The sequence below is a fragment of the Acomys russatus genome, chromosome 20, assembly GCF_903995435.1.
Source record: "Acomys russatus chromosome 20, mAcoRus1.1, whole genome shotgun sequence".
Classification (NCBI taxonomy): Eukaryota; Metazoa; Chordata; class Mammalia; order Rodentia; family Muridae; genus Acomys; species Acomys russatus.
Window position 1 is genome coordinate 63,732,564 of NC_067156.1, and position 16,024 is coordinate 63,748,587.

The 16,024-nt window shown below is 41.9% G+C and overlaps 1 protein-coding gene across 1 annotated transcript in view; it reads left to right on the forward strand.

Annotated features, from left to right (window-relative positions):
• Epg5 (ectopic P-granules 5 autophagy tethering factor) overlaps nt 1-16,024 on the forward strand; it is a 95,896-nt gene that overhangs the window by 48,012 nt on the left and 31,860 nt on the right. The window contains exons 21-27 of the mRNA XM_051163706.1: nt 105-224; nt 1,692-1,858; nt 2,981-3,202; nt 4,598-4,721; nt 6,636-6,780; nt 10,713-10,884; nt 11,881-12,043. Of these exons, the coding sequence (XP_051019663.1) occupies nt 105-224; nt 1,692-1,858; nt 2,981-3,202; nt 4,598-4,721; nt 6,636-6,780; nt 10,713-10,884; nt 11,881-12,043 (1,113 nt within the window). The remainder of the gene's footprint in view (nt 1-104; nt 225-1,691; nt 1,859-2,980; nt 3,203-4,597; nt 4,722-6,635; nt 6,781-10,712; nt 10,885-11,880; nt 12,044-16,024) is intronic.

Here is a 16,024-nt window from a genome sequence, read left to right on the forward strand (position 1 = left end):
TGAGTCATACCTCCAGCCCTAGAAAACACTTACACCTGTGAGCAGGAGATATCCATCAGTCGGAATTAGTGGCTTCTTCTCTTCCCCTTTGTTTGGTGTTACAGGTTTGGTTTGCATGGACTGTATTGAACATGGAATCCATCTTTGAAGAGGACTCTCAGCTTCGAAGAGTCGTTGAAGGAGAATTGGTTATAAATGCCTTCACCCCTGAGCAAGCTCTGAAGGTCAGTCATGGTGTGCGGTTGAGTTACAGGAGATGCCTTGCACTCTAAGCTGAGCCACTCACTGTAGCCGGTTAACTCCTCCTTGTTTTCTACTGTGAATATTCACCAAGTGCAACCACCATTCAGCATCTAAAATCCTTGTGTAACCGAAGGGTGTGTTGGCTTCTCAGAGTCCCCACCCTGTCATGGAGGCGCTTGCTGTTGCTATGAATTGCTGTTGCCCTTGTGTCCCAAGTGTATCAGGAACCCCTTCTTAAAACTTGTTAAAAATCAGATTCCTGATGCTTGCTTGAGAAGTTCCTAGTCTCTGCAGCTGGATTTGAGTGAGGAATTTTTTTTTTTACAAACTCCTGATGGCCAGTGTGTGAAATAAGCTGGCTAAGGCTTCTGATTTACAGATCTTCAGGAGTCAGGGTAGAGACTGTGCAGGTTTCAGAGCCTGTCAAGGAGTGTTTCACTCCCTAAAAGCCTTATTAAAATTTAGATTTTTAGTTTGATAAAATTTGGTACATTCATCTTTGGTTTCTGTTTCATTTGACTGCTTTGCTCTCTGAAGTTAAAATTTTACTTAACTTTTTGCTAGCATATAGTAGTGATCATAGTGGGTTTTATCATGACATTTCATAGGCACCTATACTATATTTTGACAATATTCTAACCATTCTTCATCCTCTCCTGTCCTGTTGATCCCTCTGCTTCTCAGCTGGCTCCTCTTCATTTTACTGACCTTTTCCCCCTCCCTGGTGGCCTAGTGAGTTTAATTAGGTTTATTTACAGGAGCATGGGTGCCTTGTCAGTGGCTATTCAACTGAAGGAAAAACAAAAAACAAAACAAAACCCAAAAATCCAGGCTTCCCTCGCTCTCCTTTCCATCCTCAAGGAGGTTGAGCCTTAAGAACCTCTCCTCTCTCCGTGAGAGTATGTTGTTGGACCCAGTGTTGTGCAGATGTGTTCAGGTATAGCTGATGTGGGTTCAAGAATGCCACAGCCATGTCATGACTGGGAAGACAGTGTAATATTTTTCATGTAAAGGAGTTTCAGAGATGAACATGAGGTTAGTGTTAGAATTTTGTTGTTGTTGTTTGAGACAGGGTCTTAGGCATCCCCAGGCTGTCCTCCAATCTACACTGTAGTTGAAGATGACCTTGAAGTTCTGACCCTCCTACTCCTATCTCTCCATTTACTACAGCGCCAGCGTGCTAAGTGTGTGCTCTCAACTGAGCTCTATCCCCAGGGTTTTAGATAACTTTCAGGTAGATTTTTATTCTGGGATCTTTGAAATATCTCCACAGAAAAACCTGAGCCCATGTCTTGCTGCCAAAGAGGTTAAAATGTCAGCCAACAGGCTCGGAAAGTGTCCAGATGGCTGTTTCTTACTGAAGTGAAAACAAAATGTTTAACTTAGAAAGAGCAAAGTGATTTTGACTCTGTTCCTTTGGGGGTTGCTAATGCTCTGGTTTCTTGTAGAAAGCCCAGGTCCAGCTGAAGCTGCCCATCGTCCCGTCCCTGCAGAGGCTGCTGATTTACCGCTGGGCCCACCAGGCTCTGGTCACACCTTCTGATCACCCTCTTCTGCCACTCATTTGGCAGAAGTTCTTCCTCCTGTATCTTCATCGCCCAGGACCACAATATGGGTATGGGACCCAGTACTGTAGTAGTTCCTGGCAGCTCATTCCCATCTGTGTGCTGTGGAGTGTGGTTAGCCATTGTCTTCTGATGCAACGAGGACTCTCTGTGCTCAGTACCTACTAGCCTTGATCTTGATGGAGTTTGGGCTATCTTGTGGCTATTTATCTTTACCTTCCTCTGTCCTTAACATGTCAAGGAGAGTACCTGGGAGCTGGGCAGGGTTCAGCAGGGAACCTCTGGAGGTGCATAGGGAGAGAAGATGCTCCAGACTGAGGCTACATGTGTGACCTCTCTGAGGCCCATGCAAGACCTTGTGAAGAGTATTTGAGTGAGGGCCTGGTGCTGTGCATGGGGATGCTGCATGGTTCTACTGAGTAACAAGGCCTGTCCTGTCTGGATTGTGCACTGGTAGCACCCCTTCCTTTCACTCCTGTGAAACATAAAAGAAAGATGCTGACTTGGTTACCTTTATTTTCTGTTTGATTTCGAGTTTTTCAAAACCAGACTCTCTATTCTCCGGGTGGTGGTGATGTCCTGCCTTTGTAATGTTTCATTCTTTTCAAAGCCAGGCTTAGTAAGAGATAAACAGCTATAAGTAGTAAGGAGAGGAACAATTACAGCACTATACTATTTTAGTACATGTGCTGCCAAATAAGGCTCAGTTTAGTAGCGTTCTGTAATAAAAATTGATTTAAAAAAATCATTGCTAGGGCTGGCAAGATTGCTCAGTGGGTAGCAGTGCCACCTGTGCAAGCCTGGTTACCTGAGTTTGATCCCAGAAACTCACACTGGAAGGAGAAAGTTGATTCCTGAAAGCTGTCCTCTGGCTCCTACACCAATGCCATGGCATATTTGTACCTGTACTCACACAGATGCATACATGCACACACACACATTGCTTACTTCTAGAATTTTCTGTTTGATATTTTTGTACTACCGTTGAGTATGTGTAATTAGAACTATGGAAACAGAACCAGCTGAGGGGAACTCTGTATACACCATTTCTTTGGCTTCTCAAAATAATCTCTGAGGTAAATATAGTAAGGTATCTTGCTAATTGACTGCTGTGTTACACCACTTAGATAATTTTCAGCTCAAAGCTTACAGTTTCTGCTTACATTTTTAAGGTTACCTGTGGATGGTTGTATTGGAAGAAGGTTTTTTCAAAGTCCCTCACATATCAATTTGTTGAAAGACATGAAGAGACGCCTGAGTGAGGTGGCCGACTTCCACTATGCTGCAAGCAAGGCCCTCCGAGTTCCAGCAGAGGGCAGTGAAGGGACACCAGAGCAGCAGGCTGGCACCCCTGGTTACCTGACTTCACCAGAATTGCACAGGGAACTAGTGAGGTAAGATGGCTCTCTGCTGTTGTTTGTGGCATAGACACTGTGCTGGCTCAACTAGCTTTTAATTACAGAGCTCAGATGTGACTCTCAAATTCTTAGTTTGTATTTGGATGGTGGCTTTGACACTGGGTGACCTGAAGATGTTTTACAGAGGAAATAGGTCGCTGTTTGGATGTAATTTTGTTGAGTGTTTGAGTCTGAGTAGTAACTCAGAGCGCTGATACCCTCTGCTTTCTTTAATGTTAAAAAAGAAGTAAGCTAAAGCAAATTGATCCTAGCAGCCAAATAACACCAGGACCTTTTAAATAGCTGTTGAAAGAAAGTGGTGGCCAAGGCAGGGTTCTTTCACTCTGAGATCCTAGCACAGATTGCCATGTCCCTAAGTGTTTGGAACTTTGGAGTGATCCACGCTTAGTTAGCGTGGTTTCTGCCTGTGCATTTAACTTAGTATGCATGGTTGTTAGAGCAATCCTCAAGTGCAAAATACCTTGGTGAGTGAAGAGACCCAGGCCTTAGGCTTGCTTTGACCCTGTGCCCTCAGGGCTTGCTCTCAGCCTGAGAGGGTTTTCTCCTGGAACATTTTAGGTCTCTGATACGCCCTCTCTTCAGTTCCTTTTCTGTGGGGTATTTAGAAAGTGGCCATCTGTCTTCCTGAGTCAGGAGCTAGAAAAGTAAGCTCTCCGTGTATACATATCCATACATGCCAGCCTTGTCCGATTCTCTCTTTCCTGACACACTGTCCTGCTTATAAAGGGGGTAATTTTCCACTTTATGGGCCAGAGCTACCCGAGACTGCCTTTTGGTCATCTGGGTCTGCCAACTGGTTTTCTATGCTTTATTCAAACAATGATTTGAATACCAGTGCTCTTAGCTAATAGATGGCTGTGTTCTTTGAAAAAGCAAAACAGAAACATTGTTAAAATGTATTTAAGAATAAAGACCTATTTTGTAAGCCCAGATTTTAAAAAATATTTCTTTTTAATGAGGGCAAGATACACAGATTGCAGTTTTTATTTATGGTTTCCCGAAACAAAGAGGGGCCATTGCTGTTAAGCTGCTGAGTGCTGTTGTCGGGTGGAAACTAGCTTTTGGTATTTTCCAAGTGCTAAGGTTGACTATATCTGACTGGAATGGCAAAGCTGTGAATTCAGATGCTGGGGCTGTGGTGTAAGCACTCCTCCAGGCATTTACTCCATCAGTGGCAGGGCTCTCAGAGCCCCCTACCAGACTTTCTGCCTTAGCAAGTTCTGATGTGTGAGGTCTTCCACCACGAGAGTCTAAGGACAGGCAGGACTGCCTGTTTCTTCATGGGAGCCTTTTAAGTTCTTAGTAATACAAGAAACTTGATTTCTTTGCCTATCTTTTTACATTTTATATAATTGTGTTTTTATCTTTTAGGCTCTTCAATGTATATATATTATGGCTAGAAGATGAAAATTTTCAAAAAGGAGATACCTATATTCCTTCTTTACCAAAACACTATGATACTTACAGGCTTGCAAAAGTGATGCAGAACCAGCAGGTAAATCTATGACAATGCCGTTTTTAAAAAGCACTTCTAAATGTGATGAACTGGCCATACTCATCGTAGTAGACCTGCTTACTGATATGGGATGGGTGGTCACACGCAGTCATTCTGATGGACTTTGTCAGTGCATATCTCAATCTTTTGTTTGACAGGATATTTTCTCTTAATGCTCCAAATATGTAATGGTCTCACCTGAAGCCCTTGTTCTAGGGCTTTTCATAACCTGAGGAACACAGCCTTTGTCTGACTGTGTTCTTACTTATTCTGGATGTGACCAGTTGATTATTTAAGCTGTCATCTTTACCATCAGACACATAGGGAATGAATTCCAGGTCTTTCTGTCTATGACATACGTCATAGGTCATAGGTCAGCTTAGGAGCCACTTGGTTCTAGTTCCCGTGTGTTCTAATAGGTTGTCTTTGTGTCACCGATGTCTTTGATTCTTTTTCAGCCCTAACTTGTAGTCTCAGTTTTCTCTGTGTTTCTGTAGCTAGCCTAGGAGGAGGCAGGAAAGTAGGAAAGACAGCCTCTCTCGGATTGTTTCACCTAGGGGCTAAGTTCTGGCAGCTCTTAACCCAGACTTGCCTGTTAAATTCTAGTTGTCTTATAAATACCATTAAGGATATATATATGTGTGTGTGTGTGTGTGTGTGTGTGTGTGTGTGTGTGTGTGTGTGTGTGTGTGTGTATAAAAATAAAAAGATTTATTTATTTTTATTTTCTGTGTACGAGTGTTTTGACTGGATATAAGTCTGTACAGCCATGGAAGTCAGAGAGGGTGTTGGATTCCTTGGAACTGGAGTTGCAGATGGTTGTGAGCTGCCATGTGGGTGCTGGGAACCAAACCTAGATCCTCTGCAAAAGCAACTGCCACTTAGTGGCTAAGCCATCCCTCTAGCTCTGACACTTTTGGTTTTATTTATTTTTACAGTTTGAATCATGATCCTCATTTTGTGAGTGGTTGATGGTCTATTTAACTATAAGTCTTATTCTTTCTTTGTTTCATTTTTTTTTTATCTGTTGAAGATAGTGGCTAGTTCTGTCCACATTGTTTTACATTCTATATATTTTTTTTTTTTGCTGATTTTATGTATCAGCAAACATATTTTGTAGTGTAGCTTAACATATTTCCCTGTATCTAGTATTTCTTATAAATTTGCATTAGTTTCATCTGGCTTAATTTAATCCAGATTAATTTATTATTTACGGATTCATTCATTGTCTTGCTCTGTAGCTCAGATGGACTGTCTCTTATCACGTAGCCCAGAGGCCTTGGACTTGCAGCCAGTCCTCTTGCTTTAGCCTCCTGAGAGCTGAGATTACAGGCATGATATGTCTTTATTTTTTAAACATTTAATTTTACTAGTTTTAATTATTTTAACTTTAAATTTATTTTAATTGTCTATGCCCATGCATGTGTATGTGTTTGTGTGTGTGTCTGTGTCTGTGGTGGGTGTGTGTACATTCATTCAACTACCCACTGAGGCTAGAGGTTTTAGATCACTGGAGCTAGAGTTACAGGTGCTTGTAAGCTGTCTAACATGGGTGCTAGGAACTGTGCTCAGATCCCCTGCATGACCAGTGTGCAGTCTTAACTTCTGAGCAATGTTCTGTGTCCTCATATGTCTTATATGGGCACAATTTACTAGCGTAGTTATGTGTGTGTGTGTGTGTGTGTGTGTGTGTGTGTGTGTGTGTGTGTGTGTTTACAGTTCATTAATATGCATATAGTCATGGTGTATAAGCTAAAAGTTTTTAAACTGTCATTTGCCACGCAGTTTACCCTATGTTGGGAGCCTAGTGGATCACCTCCTTGTAACTGAGTATCTCACTGAGGTAAATTCATAGTTGTATGTGTGACCATATGAATCATCTACTAACCTTCAAGTGTTTTGGTTCTACTCTAGGACCTGTGGGTGGAGTATTTAAATATGGAGCGCATACATCATGAGTTCCAGGAGACAGTTGCTCTGTGGACACAGGCCAGGCTCGAGTCCCATTCCAAACTCTGCAGTTCTTCAGCACAGCTGGATTTCACTGATCCTTTGCTGGGTGAGTCCTGTGGCATCAATCCTTTTTGAAAGAAAGAGTGTTTGAATCAGAGTCATTGACAGTTCCATACCTTCTGTCTCCAATGAGAATTGTTCTTTAAGAGTGCCCTGTGTGAAAAAATAATCAATAGAAATAAAAAACAAATACATTTTAAGCTGCTGAGGAAAAAAGAATTCCATGTTTACTTGTTTGCTATGAAAGATAGAACGCAAGCCCTGAATGATATAAGCACAATTGGTGGTGAGTTATGTCTCATGAAGGTGGCTCAGAGCAGTAGGACAGCCCTCATGACTCATGGAGTCTTCAAGTACTTTGTTCTCTTATCTTGCTTTCTCATGTTTCTAAGTGGCATCTACCTCCAAATCAAGATGGCCACTTATGTTGTCCTCTTTGCTTATACATTGCAGTAAGATAGAAGGGAAGTCTCCTTAAAGAATTGCTTCAAGAAGGTGTCATGGACTCTATAGCTACCCCTTCATTGGCCCAGGCCTAACTACACATCTGTCTGCAGCCGACAGTGAGGCCTCGGGCTCATCATTCACTCCTTTTGCAAAGCTTTAAAAACAAAACTATTTTTAAAAGTGAACTTTAGATGTAATTAATTTGGGTTTGCAGTTTTAACATTCAGAGGTTGATTTTTTTCTTTTGAGAAGACACTGTATCAGGAAATGCTTTAGTTTCTCCTCCTCCTCCTCCTCCTTCTTCTTCTTCCTCCTTCTTTCTTCTTCCTCCTCCTCCTCCTTCTCTTCTTTTACCTGATTTCCCTGTGTAGTTCCAGCTGGCCTGAGCTTACTATGTAGATCAAGAGGAACTCACAGAGATCCCCTGTGTCTGCCTTCAGAGCTCTGGGATGACAGGTGTGCTTGTGCAGATGCTGCTGCTGTCTTACAGCTCACTTTCCTAGAAAGAGAGTGTGTTTATCACGCAGAGCTCCAGGCTGGGCCACAAAGGCCATTTAACCTTCAGAGTTGCTGCATATGCCCAATTTTAAAACACAGAAAATTATATTTGATTTACATTTAACAGTAATTTTGGAATATATTTTTAGAATGTAGGATGTATATAAAATTATAAATTGTTGCTAACATGTTATGATTATAGTGTAATAAAACATTGAAGTGATCAATGCAGAGGCAGAATACTCTTTTATTTCAACTTTGCCCCGGTCAACTTGTTAGTCAGGAAGAGGTCCCCCATCCCCCATGAAAAAACACCAAAAAGCAAAACAAACAAACAAAAAAACAAAAAACCCAAAAACCCCCCAAACAACCAAAAAACAGAAACAACCCCTCTGGGCTTCACTTACGTGCTGAAGAGTTTCAGCTAAGGCACCAACATTTTTTGAAATTCCAACATTTCTCTCCTTGTTTCCCCCAGAAAAATTTTTGTGAAAACTTATATATACACATTAAAAAACAAAACCAAAAACAAACAAAAATCCTGTGGAAAGGAGCAGAGGAAAGGAACAAAGAAATACCCTCAGCCTGTCCACAGATATTTATTTCCTTTGCTGAGTGTTTGCTAAGTGAGGGATACTAGGTTAGCTCTAGATGCCCCAATGCTTCTGTTGCCGCCCGTCTGTAGTGCTTTCACGCTGCCTGAAGGCTATATTCATGTATGTGAAGTCAGGTCATACAACCCAATTATGCTATCTCCATGAAGCAGGGAAGGAACCTGGGGCATGACGTGGGGTCTACACGGGTCACAGAGCTGGAAAGTGGCCGTAATTGCGCTCACTCAGGGCACTATTACTCAGTTCTAGATAACAGTCACAGTTTGAAATTCCAAACAGATGCTTGGGTTTCTAGATAAATTGAAGATTTTTCTCATTAGACTGTAACATAATTAAATTAAAGATAGATTATAACATATTTAAATATGACCGTACAATTTAAAATGTAAGAAAGATTTGACCAGTGCTCTTGTGCCAGGTTCTTTTTCTCAAATTTGTTTTTTTAGACTTCAGTGTTTTTACTAGTTTGATCCATAGTGATTGATTATAGTTAAATATGCCCTGAATTTATTCTTTCTCTTTTGTTTAAAAAATTCCCTTGGCTGGGCATGGAGTGCATGCCTTTAGTCCCTGTACTTGGAAAACAGAGACAGATGGATCTCTATGAGTTTGAGGCTAGCCTGGTCTACATAGTCAGATCCTGTCTCTAAAACAACAGACTAGTAAGAGGAGGAGGAGGAGGAGGAAGGGGAAGAGGAGGAGGAATATGTAACCCTTGATTTTTCTTTTATGATAAGTTATTGGGTTGGAAAGAGCCCCTAGTTTTTCTCTTAAGCTTGTAACCTATTATGCCACCAATCTTATCAAATGATAACTCTCCAGCTTCACCATATCCATGCAAGGTGGTTTTAGTGGAAAAACAGAAGCTATAAGCCTAAGTGCTACACTTGACCTTTTGGAGTGCTAATTCCATCTGTTTGGGGTATAAACAACACAAATGTCTTTATGGAAATTATGGATACTAACTTTATTTTTACTTTTCAACAAGAATAGAAAATTCACGGTTAAATCTGAAACAAACTGGAAATTCACAGCAGTGCCTTAGGTTTTCACTGAGAGTTTGCTGACTTGAGGTTCCCTTGACCTTCCCTTTTCTTTTCTGTAGCATTAAAAGGAATTGGGAGATGACAGCATTTCTCTCACGTCCTTCAGTTCCCCACCTACTTGGTGGTTTGTGTGTAGTGTGGTGAAGATTGAGGGAACTGGGAATTTGTATGCAGCTTTCTATTAGGAATGGAAACATTTTGATGTGATGAGTCAGTCTGAGACCATGAGATCACTGCCAAGTTGTACCATCCCAACACCTTCACTTTTCTAACATAGACTAAGCTGCTCATTGTAAGTCATTTTATGAGTGATTTGTACTCACTGTCTGGCTGTGTGTACAGTCTATACAGGCTACAGGACTTTTCATTCCTTACTCAGCTTTCCTTCTCAAAACTTGACTGAGTTTCAGATTTGCTTCTTCTCTGTTCCATAACACCCATTCCCTTCTCACTGTCTTCTCTGAAGTTTCTCAGGATAGCAGCCCTGAACCACCTCTAACCAGATGGTGGCTGCTTACCTCTGCTCAGTAGGTCACTGTATGCTAACAGTAAGTTCAAACCAGATGTCATGCAAGACTGTCTAGACATTAAGATCACCAGCCTTCTAGCCTTTGTTCTTTCTTTTTAAAAATGGATGTTTTTATTTACATTGGTGTTCTGCCCACATGTATATATGTGTGAGAGTGCCAGGTCCCCTGGAACTGGAGTTACAGACAGTTGTGAGCTGCTACATGGTGCTGGGAATTGAACCCAGGTCCTTTGGAAGAGCAGCCAGTGCTCTTAAACACTGAGCCATCTCTCCAGTCTGAGCCTTTGCTCTTTAACCATCAGATGGTAAATTCTGTATGTGTTTTTGGGGCAGGAGTGTGCATGTGTGTATGGGTACATGTGTATGTTAGTGTTCATGCACCGTGTGGAAGCAGAGCTCAGTCTTGAGTGTAATTCTTTATACAACTTGCTTTTTGAGACAAGTCTGCTATTGGCCTGGAGCTCACAAGTCCCAGGGATCCAACTGTCTCTGCCTTGCCACCCCCAGGATTACAGATGTGAGCTACTGGAAATGGTCCTTTCTTCTTATGTTGGTTCTTGGTATTGGACTCAGGTCCTAATGTTGGCACAGCCAGTAGCTAATAGACTGGTCTGTCTCTCCAGCCTGACCACCTAGCTCCCTACCCTATTATTAGGCTTGTGGGACTTATTCAAAACATGAAAGAACCACACATTTCACCATCCATTTAAGCAGCTTTTGACTAAGGAACTATCCTGAAAATCTGTAACATTAATTTTCAGAGTTAACAGACCAGAGCTCTGTCTACTTAGTGTGTTTACCACCCCTTGCTACCCTCTACTGACTCAATATGCTGTCCTTTCAGCTAAAGAAAGGGTTCTAAGTAACTTACGGAAGCACGAGGCTCCGCAGCCTCCTCTTGCTCTGCTCCCCATGAGACCTCCTGTGCCACTCATTTCTCCATCTGTGCTGTTGAGTCAGAGGGATGCCACCCAGCTGATGTGCACAGACCTGAATCTGTTGCAGCAGCAGGCCAGGTAAGACCGGGAGAGCTTGGGAATTGCACTTCCTACTTGTTGCCTCGTCGGCTGTGATGATTTATTATGTGGGTTGGCTTCCTCGACAGTGTTCTCACAATTGTAGGCACTTTATTTAACTGAGTCATTACAAGTCTTTTTTTAAATTTTTATTTCATGTCTATGTGTGTTTCTGTGTGTGTGAATGAGTGTATGAGCACAAGCACACACCAAGGCCAGAGGTGTTGGACCCCTGGAGCTGGAGTTCTAGGCAGTTGTTAGCCACCTGAAATGGGTGCCGGAAACTGAACTTGGGCCCTGTGGAAGTGCAATACATGCTTTTACTAGCCACCTCTCCAGTCCCCGAGACAAGTCCTTTAATTTCATATTATGCGGTACTCTCACATACTTTCAGTCTCACATGTTTCCTGGGGGGTGGTTTCTGAGGTCAGTGGTTCTGGCTAAGACATTTTCTGCTTCCTTTCAGAAAACTGTCTGATACTGGAAAGAAGGAGGCAACATTTAATTTATATTTTTGTATCATTGCTTTACTCTTTGTCTTCTGTGTTTTTAGGAAATTGACATAGGTGCTTGGTCAAAGGGTAGGAAAGTCATTTGTTTGGAGTTCACATGGTACATACAGAACAGTCAACTGTTCTCAAATGCAGTCTTGAGGAGTATACACGGGCAAGTCTGTTTATTTAACAACAGGCTTAGTTTTACAAATCCCATGTGAATCATTTCTTTTATTGTCATTTTTTTCTTTGGCTACATTTGATCAGGCATTTGGTACTTATATGTTATATGCATACATGAATATTTGTCTGATAATATATTATTGACATGGTCTGTCAGGTTGTAAGCCACCATGTGGGTGCTAGGTATTGATGCTGAGTATTGAGCCAGGAAGACCAGCTAGCACTCTTGAGAGCTGAGCCACCTCTCCAGCCCCAGCCCCTTGATGACTTTTTATACAACCATTCTTGACTTGTTTCCCCACATGGGGTTACTCTTCAGAGCTGCAGCTCTCCGGGAGTTGCAGCAGGTTGCCTTGGATGGCGAGCTGTTGGAGACGATGCCCAAACAGTACATTAACCGTGAAGAGCAGGCCACTCTACATCTGGAGTGCAGAGGCAGTGGTGGTAAGAAGTGCCAAGGAGCAGCAGTTGTGACAGTTCAGGTGAGGTTCTTTAATTTCTTCATAATATACAGGATTTTAATTGGCCCCTTATATTGGCATATTACTGAGAAAAATACAAATAACATATGACCCGTGTCTTGAAATATTTTTAGAGTATCACAGAGAGTGAAGATACCCAGAGAACAAACTACATTGCCTTCAGTTTCCCACAGATAACAAAAGACTTTTGTAGAAATTGCAAAAAATATTTTTGTACATATGTAGCTCCAAAATACATCCTGTGACAGATGTGTCCTGCAAGAAAGTACTGAAAGCTAGGAGTTCCAAAATGAGGAAAACCATCTGGAAGCTTCCCAGGATGCTTAAGTTGCTCCTTCTTAGATTTTGATGATGGTACTTTGGGTACAGTTAGAAGAAATAATGGCATGGATTTCTGTGTTGCTGTCTAGGCCCCGTGCTAGACCAGTTGGTTTCAGGTGTTCTGGGGAATAGTGCTCAGGGTTCTCACGGCAAAGGTTGTGTCAGGTGATCATGGGACTGAAGCTGATGGTGTGGGTAGCAGGCAGCTACTGAGGACATGTGGGGGAAGCAGAGTGTTGGGCAGAGCTGGCCAACAGGTAAATGAGGTATGTAGCAATCTGTCTAAAAAATTCACCTGCTTGTCACCATTACACTGGAAATAGAGACAGAAGTTGGTTCTGAGATAATTGTTAGTTCAGAATAGGAACTGAGCCTAAGCTGGCTTGTACAGTACTTAGTCCGTATCAGGCTCTGTCTCAACATTTTATATGACTTACTTGATCTCATAGCAATGCAGTGAGATGCACATTGCTTATCTTCATTTTCCATGTAGTGGGTGCACCTCACCCCTGTGCAGATGAGCTTAGCAGCATTACTTGAGTTGCAGATGGGACATTTGGAGATAGGCATGCCTGCTGCCTGACCACATTTGCATAAACATGCTTTTATTAGCTTTAAGAAATTGAGTCATTTCTTTCCTCATTGTTAATTGTCTTTTAGAAGCACCTACCCCTTTTCAAATCCACATTTTACTGTTATGTTTACTCTGAATTGCTTTCTATGTAACACTGCTTCTTCTAAAATATCTTTTCTAAAGTTATCTGTTAGACTTCTGTATTTTTCAATACCTTGACATTTATTTTATATATATATTTTTTTGTTTTTAGTTGTATACATCTAATGTTAAAGTCAAGATAACTCCAGGTTATGAGCTAACCTTGTATTGAGGCATGTCAGACTCCTAAACACTGCTGTCTTTGGCCAGGCATTTCCAAAAGTTAGTTTTCTGTCAGTGACTTAACCTTCAGTTACCAATGCTTTAAGTAAGACTAGGTAGAGTTATTTAAGAAAGGTCACCTGTTGCTAAGTTGTGAAGCTGGAAGTAAAGTCTGTTAGCCTGGGTTAGCCTGGGATAGCTGGGCAGAGTTAGACCTGGACAGGGAGAAGTTGACATGATTCTGGTCATAGAAAGAGGGAGATGGTTTATTATTATGCTCAGGGCTTTGCTTGTTTGTTTGCTTGTTGTTGTTGTTGTTTCTCAAGATGATTTCTCTGTGTAGCCTTGGCTGTAGACCAGGCTGGCCTTAGAGCAGGATGTAACCCTGGCCAACAGTGACTTGTCTCTTTCTTTCAAAAAAGGAGATTATAGTATTTTATGTCTGAACTCCTGAATTGAGTTTCTTTTGTAACCTGGTATTTTGTTAATTTTGAGATAAAAAAGAATCCCTTCTAGAAATATCTTCAAAATACCTTTCTGCTGAAGGCTGGTCAGAAAGATGATAGATTGTGCACATAGAAAACACAAGAGGGAGGTTATGGGGAAAGCACATACAAGAACGGAAACAGGACAGATTTGCTCAATCATGCAGATGTGCCGGGGAATTAAAGCATGCAAAGAGGAAACAACTTGTAGTCTGAGACTTGAGAAGAATGCATCTCGACAGTTACAGAACTGTTTCTGTCTCTGCATAGTATTTGTTGGTTGATAATTTTAGGAATTGAAGATAAAATTATTTTTCTTGTGTACTCATTAACAGCTAAGAGCAAGGTAGAGTGAAATGGGAGCTCATAGCCATGAAGTTTGGGCATACTGATGAGCTTAGTCAGGGATGCTCTTCCCAGTTCCACATCTAGATGTCAACTGGGAAGGCCCTTCCCACCCGCTCTCCAAGATGAAAGTGCAGCATTGTTGTCATTTCTTTCACACTCTCTCTCCCACTCTCTGCCCATCACTCTCTGCCCATCTTGCTCCTTCCCGCGCACATTGGTTTGGCCTGTGGAACTCCCTCCTCTTTGTCTTTATTGCTGCTGCCCTCCAGCAGCTTACCACACCTCCCTGGGCTCCCCTGCTAGCTCCTGCCCACAGCCCTCTCTCTGTTGTTTCCTTCTTCCGCCATTCATCTCTTAGTCTCAGTCCTGACTGCATTTCCAGGCTTTAAACCCACACTGGCTTTCCAGTCCTTCATAGCCTGATTTAAAAACAAAACAAAACAACAACAAAAAAACAGGGCGAGGAATCTTGTTTTGAAAACTCTTGACCACCTCTTAAACAGTCTGTTTTTAGCCACTTAGCTTTATCCACTCTCTGAGAACCATGTGGTCACACTGTGCCTTATAGCCCTGCTGCTTCCGTCCTCCACGCATTCCGTTCTTAGCCTTCACACTCATTGTTGCATTTTGAGAGGTCATTTATGGTCAGGGTGACAAGCCCTTCCCTCCATGGCACCTTGTACTTAAAGTGTGGTAGTAACTTGTTCTTTTTTCCCTGCCAGATGGAATCCTGTGGGGATAGTGTTCCTTACTCATGTGTGTATCATCTGTCTATATCGTCTAGGGCACCTTCTAGTGCAGGTGGAAGCCAAACCACTTGTCAGGTTATGTTAATGAGGCTGTGTGTGTCATTAGTTCTGTGGCTGTTGGTAGATTTTGAGTCGCAGGAGATCAGTGACCGTCTTATTTGTGTTTGTGCTGTCAGTGCTTCACAGTGAGCACGTGTTGTAGGAAGCTGTATTTATAACCTCTGCATCGCGTTCTGTGAGCTGTCTTTAGCAGCTGGTGTAGAATGCTTGGCTATGAACAGTGTGGACGTGGAGACCTTTTCCTAGAAGTTGTAGTCATTCTTCGCCAATGGTTACTTTTTGGTCCATTTGGCATCTTAATGCTTTTGGTATAAATTCCAATTGACCCTCTCATTTGAATACCAGTTTCTCATTCCTGAAGAGCAGAAGGAATGGTGCATGTGCAATACCATGCCTTTTCCAGCCTGTTAGAGTCATTTATGTCCCTTGCACATGCTGCGACTCTCAGAGGCACTGCTCTTACAGCTTCCCACTTACTTCACAGACAGGGGATGAGTTAGAGAGACAGGTTCATATCTGTTAGCGTTCCAGGTAACACAGCTACGTCATTCAGTTAGAAACCAGCACACATCCATCAGAAGTCAGTTTTCAGTGTTGCTGGGTGTCTTATTATTATTTTTATGTTGCTGGGGATTGAACCCAGAACCGAACAAGTGCTTCATCACTGAGCGACATCTGCAGTGCTCATATCCACTTACGTTCAGGACCTGTGTTTTTCACATTCAGTATTGCCAGGCCACTCAATTTGCTTTGGCTTCAGCTTCAGGGAGCTGGTAAAGACAGTGAGATTTCACTTTAAATGAACACATGCATTACTTTCTATCAGAGTCTGTGTCACTGTAGAATACACGATCTTAGTTGAACATTTTGTTCTTGATCAGTTTCTAAACATTAGTTTTATGGAAAAATAATTGTATAGTCAGTTTTTTCAGATGTAATTTTTAATGGTTCATTTAGAAAGATTTCATATTACCTCATTTTCTTGCTTAATAAAAATTTTCTGGATATTTCCAGCTGTCTGCAACTCTTTGAACTTGCATAACTTATTTGGAGTATATAAAAGCTGAATGTATTTTGAGAAGTGAGACGTGTTTCTTGAGTAGTCTCCAGTTCCAGGAGCTGCCTTTCATAGTTCAGTGAT